Raw genomic sequence first — 9,209 nt, forward strand, 5'->3', positions numbered from 1 at the left:
CGTGAAACTGTGTCTACTCTTCAGCATGTTTAAGTTAATGCTGAACTGTTCAAGTAACTTTGCCTGAGACCTTGGAATATACTTTATTGTACCAGTCGAGCTTCTCTGTGGTGGAAGCTTTTGATTGTCATCTCTTTCACAGGCAAACCAAGGAAAGATCTCAATCAGTTATCTAGTGAAAGTGAACTTTCAGGTTATATTTATGGCTGGGATTTTTTCTGAGATGAAAGTCTGCATATATGACCCGCTTCAGTTAAGACTCTTGTGTTCAGACTTCCGCCGCTTGCAGCAGGGAAGCCCAACAATAGCAGCACATGAAACACGAGAGAACATGTTTTATTATTAACTAGGCGAGGAAACCTGGATGTAAGTCAACATCATACAACTTTTTTAGTTTGTTACAAAATCCAGGTCGTTCCTACAGCTGAATTAGTCATTTTGGTCTTTAGTTTCAAATAAACACAAAAATTGGAATAGTTTAAGGGCTAATCCGCAGTTTAGCCTATCATATTTTATTTTTTAAGATCTCCTGTCTTGTCTAACACACAGTTTATTAACAGGTGGATTCACAGCCACAAGTATAAAAACTACAGGCCCACAGTTGGTCGGTTTGCCGGCTGTTGTTGTCTGGTATGAGTCAGGATATCTGACACAGGACTGCAGCTCAGGAGTAATAGTAGCACAAAGTGTAGAGTTACCGACCCGTTGCTACAGCAATGTTGCTGAGCAACATCCGATAACATTGAAGGCATGTTGAGATCAGGTTAGACAAGAGACTCAGGTCTGCTTTTGCTTTTTGTGTCACAATAGAGCAGCTGACAACTTCAGCACCCTGGACAGCGACTGGTCCCAGTGAGCAGCTCCAGTCTGGTTTACGGGCATTTTTGTTTGTTCACTGAAATATTGTCTGGCCTGAAGAGATGAATATGGATAGATGCTTCACAAACACTCAGGAATCCAAGGACACGTCTGTAACCCTGAAAGACAACGCTTAGAGGAATGTTCAGGAAGATTAATAATGTGTTCCGTCCCAACCATCACGGACACAGAGGGCGGGATGGGGATGGTGGTGGGTTTCGGTCCGAGCAGGACTACCACAATGCCTGCACCGTCAGACTGGTCCGCAGCACCTCCATGCTCGTGGTGGGAGAGAAAACTCAAGCAACCACGGGCTCAACTTTAAAACGGAGCAAAAGTACAGTGAGCATCGAGTCGACCTTGTACTATTATCAGAGACAAGAGGACAGGATATGGCTCTACTCTCAGAATCAGAACTGCCTGGAGTACCTGGAGGCACTTGTGGCTTTGAGACGGCAATACACAAAAAGTGTGAGTGACTTGAAAAGTAACGACATCAAGGCCACAGTGTCCTCCAAGAAGAAGCCCGCACCCCCGCCGCCGCCTAAAAAGGAAGAACTGGTAAGCTTAAATCATCTATGCCAGAGCACATGGCAGGCAATATCAAAGACAAATGTTCTCCCATTTATTAACCACAGATATCGAGAGCCAAACCCTCTGCCCCTCCAGTCCCCGACGAGGAGGACACTTTGCAGTTCTTTGATGCGGTCATCGCCAGCTGCGACAGTGAGCCTGTGCAGAAACCGTATCAAGATGATGGACACGCAGATGTGGACTTCATAGGTGAGTTTGAAATCCTTCTCTTTAGTTGTGATGATGCTGGGTCCTGACCCTGGATCTAATGCTAAAACTACCACCTTGTCAGACTAATTTGTTCTTTGACACTGCACGACTAAAAATGTTTGATAGTCTATTAACCTGTAAGCCCTAAACTAGTAAATGTAGGTGTGACTTGAAGGGTTAAACAATGGCAGAGAGCATTTAAGTAATTTACTGTGCTGTGAGATTTTATGTACAAGAAGATGATTTTATAAACATGATGTATTGCTTTACATGAAACAACCCAACAGTGTATAATGTAGAAGTATTTCCATTGTGACCAGCTACAACATTATAATGTTGCTACATGTTGGTGCATTAATAATATTTGGCCAATTATATCATATGTACAAATATGAAAATGACAGGAGCTTTTGTACTTTTACTCTTGATACGTTGTGTACTTTTACTTAAGTAATGGATCAGAATATTTCTTCCACAACTGGGGATTAGAGATCAAGGGTACCAGTAACTAAAGTATATTTACTCAAAAACTGTACTTGCTTATATACATTTGAGGTACTTGGACTTTACTTGAGTATTTCCATTTTATACTACTTAAATTCTAGTAATCTACATTGAAATGAAATGACTTGGTACTCTGCTGTAGTGCTATTTTTACTTATGGATCTTCTTTGGCTGAGGTCAGAGATGGACGTTCAGCCCCTACACACATCCATGATAGCCCCACACAAGTGTTTCCACTTATGTTGCCTGATTAGACCTCCTCTGTACACACACACACACACCACACACTGTGTGAGTGTGTACAAACTAAGCTTTGATTGACGGGTGGGATTAATTGCACCTTGATGATATCATGTAATTCCTTGCAACCAGAATAAGTTGAAACACCCCAGTTTCAACAAGAACAAGTAAATGTTGTGCATTTCACTCCTTTTATTTGTCAGTTGTAGTTACTAGTTGCCTTCTAGATATGTACATATGCATTTCAAATACTATTCTACATTGCTACATATTAGGCTAAACGTATATAGTAGCACTAGTAGCAGTATAGTAGTGAGACGTAGCTCCACCTGGACCAGTAAGATGCTGCTTAAAGGTCAATGTATCAATAATTGATAACTCTGAAAGAGGCCACTTTTCACAAGTGCTTTTACTTGTGATACTTTTTTGCTGCAATTGCCACCACACCTTTACTTCAATTGCTTAACATTGTTATATCAGTACTTTTACTTCAGTGGAAATTATTTTCTAAAAGCTTTGGCTTGTGCAAGAGAAGCGCAGGTGTCACTAGTAATGTTAATGAGGGCTAAATTTGTCCAAGTAAGCCAGCGTGCACCATAGAACTGAACTAGCACACCTGAATTGAATGCAGCCATTATTAGTGTTATTAATTAACACCTGAGCTTTTCCTGCTATGACATGTCAAAACATATGCTGTGAAAAAAGTCTATTCTTCTTCCACCACAGGTTGGATGGGGTCAGTAAGGTTCAAGTGTGGTTAAGGATTGGGAAAGTCGAACATAATTTGTAAGATACTCATTTATACATTGCCCCTGGTCTTTTTGGGCCAACTGATTATCTATTCAAGGACTTAAAGGGAGTTAAAGCTACTGGTCTCAAAATAACAACTTTCAGCCTCAACTCAAGATCTCGCTCCCTCTGCTCTCCTCTCCCACAGTGGCCTCCAGCTCGGCTGAACACGACCTCCACTCTAACTGGGTCTTGCGGGTTCCTCGGGGCGCAGATGACTCCAAGCAGAAAGCGGTTCGCGACTGTGCCAATAAAAGCGCCCCGAAGAAGAAAAACCAGAGCGGGTCCACAAGCAGCAGACTGCGGCTGCAGAGGAACCCGATCCATCTGCCCAAAGTGGTGGAGAGTGCATTCCAGACTCTGCGCTTCAAGCCCAAATTAAAAAAGCAGTGAAGCTTGATAGACATTTGAAACCAGCAGCACTGCCACACTGCTGACGTAGAGCTAAACTTAGTTTGTATGGACAAGAGACAAGAGAAATGTTGAATATTGTGATGGGTACGGAATTAAAGTTGAGTACAGTTTATGGCTCAGAACTGCAGAGAGAGAGAAACTGCATTCCTTCAAGGTATCAAAGCCAGCGGTAAAATGCAACAATGTCCTTCGCAGCAATAATACTTGCTGAAAGGTAAACACTTTTAAGAGTACAGCACAAATGCCTGTTTCATTTAAGAGTGAGGTTCAGGCTCACTCCAAGGGCTGAGATAACTGAATAGTTCAGAACCAGTGAAGGTTATTCTGCTCATCATTGCTGTTAAACACAAAGGCTCAATTTACCCAATTAAAAAATAAATAAATAAAACACATTTATGGTATCAGCACTGCTGATATTTCTGGATTTATTTGCCCGGGTTTTGAGATATTTGCCACTCAAACTTCTGATGCAATGGGGGTAAAGAAAAGTCTGTTTAATTAGGGTAAGCTGCAGTGGTCTAAGAAGTATTTAGACTGTTGACTTAAGTAAAAGAAATACCATAGTCTAAAAATATTAAAGCCCTGAATTCAAAATGTACAGAAGTATTATCAGCAATTTTACTTAACGTATCAAAAGTACTCATGCAGAATGGCTCCTTTCAGAGTGTTATATTATTCTGTTTTTATCACTAACAAATACGTGAAAGAGCAGCCCATTTTAGATACTGTATATACTAATAGGTACATTAATAGTATAGTGCTGCATATTATGAGTGTATAATTTAAAGTAAAGTAAAATCTTATTCTGAAAAGTAACAATAGCTGTCAAATAAATGTAATGGAGTACAAAGTACAATATTTCCCTCTGAAATGTTGTGGAGTAAAAGTATAAAGTAACATAAAACGTAAACACTCAAGTACTCAAATTTGTAGCTTAAGTTCAGTATTTGAGAAATTCTCTCACATTCCACCAATGCTAAGTTGGCACTTAAAGCCATATTTTAGCATGCTAATGCTTTGCAAAATAGAAACAGTGTGGTAACGTTACAATGAATAATGCAAAATGACTTGCCATTATTCCTTTCCCTTCTCATTCTCATCTCAGTGAGTCACTCAATGTCTCATCCTCACCATTTAAAATGAAAATCATACATCAAATACATTTTCTTTTCTTTATTACAAATCCATCGTATACAAAACCAGAAACTAGATGAGGAGCTGGCATACAGCTATTACGGAATATTCATCATTTCAGTCCGTCTAAACTGTACAAATACAACATTCATTTCTTTTCAGCTTTGACCTTGGGGCTGAAGAACGACGACATAGTCTTCATGCCAGTCTTGTCCACCTTAGCCAGAGTTTTCTGAGCAGCTGTCATCTTCTTGGGCGGCTGGAATAAAGGAGAAAAAAAATCAATGTGGTAACTCAACGTCTTTGCACAGAGACAGCTGGGAATTCATTACATATCATGAACTTCAATTCAAGCTGAGGAAAATCACAAGGTGAGCTCCTTTCACCCATGTGTTTACGCTAAAGAAAAGCTTAAAGAAAGCAGTCAACAAACAAGAGCTGCACTAACAATCACTCAAGGTGATCATCAAAGCCACAGATAATTGTTTGGTCTTTTCAGGCAGCCTGCTCTAGATACACTCACTTTCCGCGCGAAGTCTGCACTGTTGAATTTGGTGTAGTCCTCGCCAGCCTCTACCGGTTTGTCTGAAAGTTTCCGTTTCTGCCAAACGTGGAAGTAAGAAATGCTTTTCATGACAAAGAGCACCAAACTTTTGACCACAGACACACGCCACTACGAGCTAGGACGACATCACACAGTCGATGAAAAAGCTCTTACAACCCAAGTTAAAAACAAGCAACTCTTGATCCAAAGCAATAATGAAAGAGTGAGGTGGAGGGCTACAGAAAACAAGCATGGTGGTCTCGGCAGCATGCAGAAAGAGAAGAGAATATGCTTTTCTGACTTCACACACATCTAAGAGACACTAACATACCTTGGAAGGAGGTTCTGTCTCCTTTGGGCTTGTGAGCTCTGGTAACCTGTGGAAGAGAACAAGAGGCATGCTTGATCTGTATTACCACCATACCTTAGTTTTAATAATGATCAAAACTTCCAAGAAGTCTGAACTTACTGCAAGTGTTCGAGGAGGGCTCTGCTCAGGTCTTCACTGATGTACTCTGATATCAGGCCATGAGCATAGCGTAGGAAGTCCTCTGTGTCATATAAGAGAATAGCCAGTAATTAGCAATGTAATCCTACTTTATGTTTTCTATAGTTTGAGGTTGGGGAAATGTTGTTTTTGTGATTATAACCCACAGATATTAACGATGCAATATTACTGCCATCTATTGGTCAACAAAGAAAGGAAAGGCCCATAAAATGTCCTTTTCATAGGAAGGTGAGACTGGAGTTTCACACAGTAATGAGATTAAACAGTGAAGTGGCCTGAAGCTGAAGCGACTTACCCTCGTAGTCGTCTGACTCTGACTTCACTCTGACGTATGTTGAGGATTTGACTCCTTCTCCCACAGAGATATTTCTCGCTTTGAGTGCAATGACTGTCCTCTCCACCTACACCAACGAGTAAAAAAAACAAACTGTAAAACCAACCGTGCATTTTTACATGAACACACAGCAGAGAAGGATATGTTTGAATTTCATATAAAATAGTGGTGATTATTTTAAAAGGACCTTTTTCTTCAACCAATTCATCGTCTTCTCTTGACTGTATCGATGGAACTTTAGTTTTCCCGCCTCTGGAAGTACAAAACACAGCATTTAATCAATTAAATCAGCAAAACTTTATTGTTAAGTGATATTAGCTTCAAAACTAAACGTCACCTTTTTCCTCTGCAATGTGGTGCAGGGAGGCCAGGGAACGTGTGCAGCTCAGCAGCCTTGAGCAAGCTGGGAATTCCTCATCCATAACAACTTGATCCATAGGCTGGAACTGCCCCTGAGCAGCAAACAACATAAAAAAAAAAAGATAGAGGAGGTGTAAATTAGAAAAGGATTAAATTAAAATCCTATTTACAGTCATTCATATACTGCTAAGGTTATATAAGAGGCACACTATTGCTGTTTTAGAGTCAATTAATATGGTGAGATGGCCACCACTCTAATTTTGATTTGTGTGCTAAATTAAAAAGATACAACATGACAGTAAGATGGCTTTGGAGTTGTAAGAAGTCATATTTTTTATCTTTATAACTGCTAGTCTTACTACTTCTCCACCTTCATGTATTTGTGATTTTTTTATCCCTGGAAAATATATTTTGGACTGGTCTTTTAAAACAGAGGCTGGAACAACAGCTGAGAGACTTCTGTTTCTTACCTCTCTGCCGGATTTAATCAAATAGGGCAAAATGAGATAGAGAGGATCCATTGGTGTTACAAAGAGAAGTCTCCCATCTGTTAAAAAAAACAAGAGACAACTGTGAAGATACAAACACCTGATTAACATATTTTTGAGCCAAGACCACTGCTACAATTGCAGACTAAAAGTGCAGTTAACGTCATTAACATCACAACAATCAACATTTCAAACACTGTTACAAAGCCATACTTTGTATCAGCAGTTCCTCTTTCTCGATGTTGTTCGTCTGTGCTTGGCATATGTTGTCTTAACATATTTTTGTTTTTACGACGAATACACCAGCGGTTTCTGCACAGATGATTTGGCTTCTTTGGAGCTCTGTTGGTTGACCCAAGCTGCTATAAAACTCTTTTACAGCTGACAAATACTGCTAATGGGAATTAAAGAGCCACTTTTGTAGCAGTGTTTGTAATTATGATTAGGCTGCTTCAGAGTTTACACTGTAATGTTTACACATGAGACCAACCTCTCTGTACAGTCTGGCCAACAAACCAGGAGTGGAAATCTTCTTCAAATGCTTTGACCTCAAACAGCTGCACATCACCGCTACTCAGCATATACAGAGATGCTTCATCTGCAGGATAAAAAAAAATGAGGAACTGTGTTACTTTCACTACCACATCTGCAAATGCAGTTCCCGAGATACAGAATTAGACTGCTGTGAAAACATTCAAGAACCTCTTTAGTTTACTTGTCTTTGTCTTTTATGTGATGTTTTTTTATACACATCCTCATGTTTGACTTTTATCATATTTTGACTTCATGTTAATACAGTGTTGTTAGGGCTGCAACTACTAATCATTTTCATCATTGATCTGCAGCAATTCAATCAATGATCATTGATTAAAGGTCCCCTGTGGAGTTTTTTGTGGAGTAAACAAAAGGTAAATGTTTACATTCAGTGTTACTCACTAAAATGCATTGTGTGCATCCATGAGGTCCAACAAATGTATTGAATGCATTTCATTATTACATTGATGACTCCAGCATTGTTTACATCCATATTTACTGGCAAGCAGTCTTCTTGGCATGTCACCGCAGCTGTTGATCAGTGGAATAGTGTGAAACCAACGGCAGGATTATGGTGCCATATCCCTACCAGAGGTCAAAACCTTCACAAGGAACACTTAATCATTTAAGTCCTAAAATATGAATATTTGCTGATTTTCACCACCTTTTAGATAGCAAACTTAATATATTTAGGTTTTGGACTGCTGGTCGGACAAAAGCAATTTGAAGATGTCACCTCGCTATGGAAACATGAGATGGACTTTTGTCACTCTCTTCTGACAGTTTGAAGACCTTATGACAACTATATTAGTTGCAGCCCCAGATAGATGTATAACAATAAAAAACATAGACCTGTAGAGGGATTCCTTAGTCTCACAAAAGCTGGGTCACTCTCGCGCTTCTGTGTGTCGATGACAGAGTCTGTGGACCCCAAAACAAATGTAAGGTCCAAAATAACTACTCTGACAAAACAAACAAACAACGTTACAGCTGCATGTCATTCTGAGAATTCATTTACAAAGTTAACAGTAAGTTAAGCACTTGTAACTAACGTTAATTTTGCTGGAGGAGATTCCAACAAAGTTCATAACTAACGCTAGTCAAGTTAGTAGTAACGTGTTTTTTCCTGTGACGTTGACGTTAATATGTGGCCAAAATTAGAGACATGCTAGCATAATAGCTAACATTTCTACCACTAGTTAAGTAAGTGATGACAAAGTTACCGAGGTCTAATAACTTTGCTGAGCTTACCTAGCTACGTTACTATACATAGCAAGCTAGCTTACCGTTAGTTAGCTTAAACTGAATGTCTTATCCCACTGCTTAACCTACCTGCGGCAATGACAACCCAACTGTCACTTTGTGTATTAGGCGTTCGCTTCTTTTTAGTGGCCATGTTGTATAATTCAGCTTAACGGGATGAGTTTCTGGTTACGTGGTTTGCTGCTGATATAAAATCAATGCTTATTTGAGCTAAAAACAGTGTCGGCCTACTGAACGTAATTTGCCTTTTTTCCCTGACAACATGAGCTCAGAAAAGGCGCCTCTCTCTCCGTGTGCACTTCCTGCGTTTGACACACAGGAGAAAACAAGACATTTACTATTCCGCTGTCAGCTCATTTCCATCATTCTCTTTTCAAACAAACAACACTGAACACATTCTAAAAGCTAAATTGATATTATGGCGAAGAAGCTCAAAAAAGAGGCGAAAGACAGAAG

General features: G+C 39.7%; 2 protein-coding genes across 3 annotated transcripts; one reads left to right on the top strand and one right to left on the bottom strand.

Annotated features, from left to right (window-relative positions):
- The first annotated feature begins 999 nt into the window (after positions 1–999).
- On the top strand, positions 1,000–3,567 carry LOC139292947 (uncharacterized protein C13orf42). Its single transcript, XM_070915356.1, has 3 exons — positions 1,000–1,419; positions 1,497–1,641; positions 3,323–3,567. The coding sequence occupies exons 1-3, from the start codon at positions 1,000–1,002 to the stop codon at positions 3,565–3,567; spliced, it is 810 nt and encodes a 269-aa protein (XP_070771457.1).
- A 1,194-nt stretch (positions 3,568–4,761) lies between these two features.
- rnaseh2b (ribonuclease H2, subunit B) lies at positions 4,762–9,001 on the bottom strand. 2 transcript variants are annotated; one of them, XM_070914785.1, is made up of 11 exons: positions 8,823–9,001; positions 8,343–8,411; positions 7,447–7,554; positions 6,939–7,015; positions 6,446–6,560; positions 6,296–6,360; positions 6,070–6,175; positions 5,736–5,817; positions 5,598–5,643; positions 5,246–5,323; positions 4,762–4,981 (listed from the first exon to the last, which is right to left on the bottom strand). In XM_070914785.1, exons 1-11 carry the CDS (start codon positions 8,884–8,886, stop codon positions 4,871–4,873), a joined length of 921 nt encoding a protein of 306 aa, XP_070770886.1. In that variant the 5' UTR covers positions 8,887–9,001; the 3' UTR covers positions 4,762–4,870. The 2 variants fall into 2 exon arrangements, with proteins under 2 accessions (XP_070770886.1, XP_070770887.1); XM_070914786.1 differs by lacking the exon at positions 5,246–5,323.
- Between the last annotated feature and the right edge of the window lie 208 nt (positions 9,002–9,209).

Source organism: Enoplosus armatus, chromosome 11 (assembly GCF_043641665.1).
Source record: "Enoplosus armatus isolate fEnoArm2 chromosome 11, fEnoArm2.hap1, whole genome shotgun sequence".
In the NCBI taxonomy this organism is placed as follows: domain Eukaryota; kingdom Metazoa; phylum Chordata; class Actinopteri; order Centrarchiformes; family Enoplosidae; genus Enoplosus; species Enoplosus armatus.

Bases quoted from the DNA above. Each gene is read 5' to 3' on its own strand.
- LOC139292947 (XM_070915356.1), top strand. From the start codon at position 1,000: ATGTTCAGGAAGATTAATAATGTGTTCCGTCCCAACCATCACGGACAC. The intron at 1,420-1,496 runs GTAAGCTTAAAT...TATTAACCACAG, and splicing joins CGCCTAAAAAGGAAGAACTG to ATATCGAGAGCCAAACCCTC. The intron at 1,642-3,322 runs GTGAGTTTGAAA...CCTCTCCCACAG, and splicing joins CGCAGATGTGGACTTCATAG to TGGCCTCCAGCTCGGCTGAA.
- rnaseh2b (XM_070914785.1), bottom strand. From the start codon at position 8,886: ATGGCCACTAAAAAGAAGCGAACGCCTAATACACAAAGTGACAGTTGG. The intron at 8,412-8,822 runs GTAGGTTAAGCA...TGGGGTCCACAG, and splicing joins TTGGGTTGTCATTGCCGCAG to ACTCTGTCATCGACACACAG. The intron at 5,644-5,735 runs GTAAGTTCAGAC...TCTCTTCCACAG, and splicing joins GCCCTCCTCGAACACTTGCA to GTTACCAGAGCTCACAAGCC.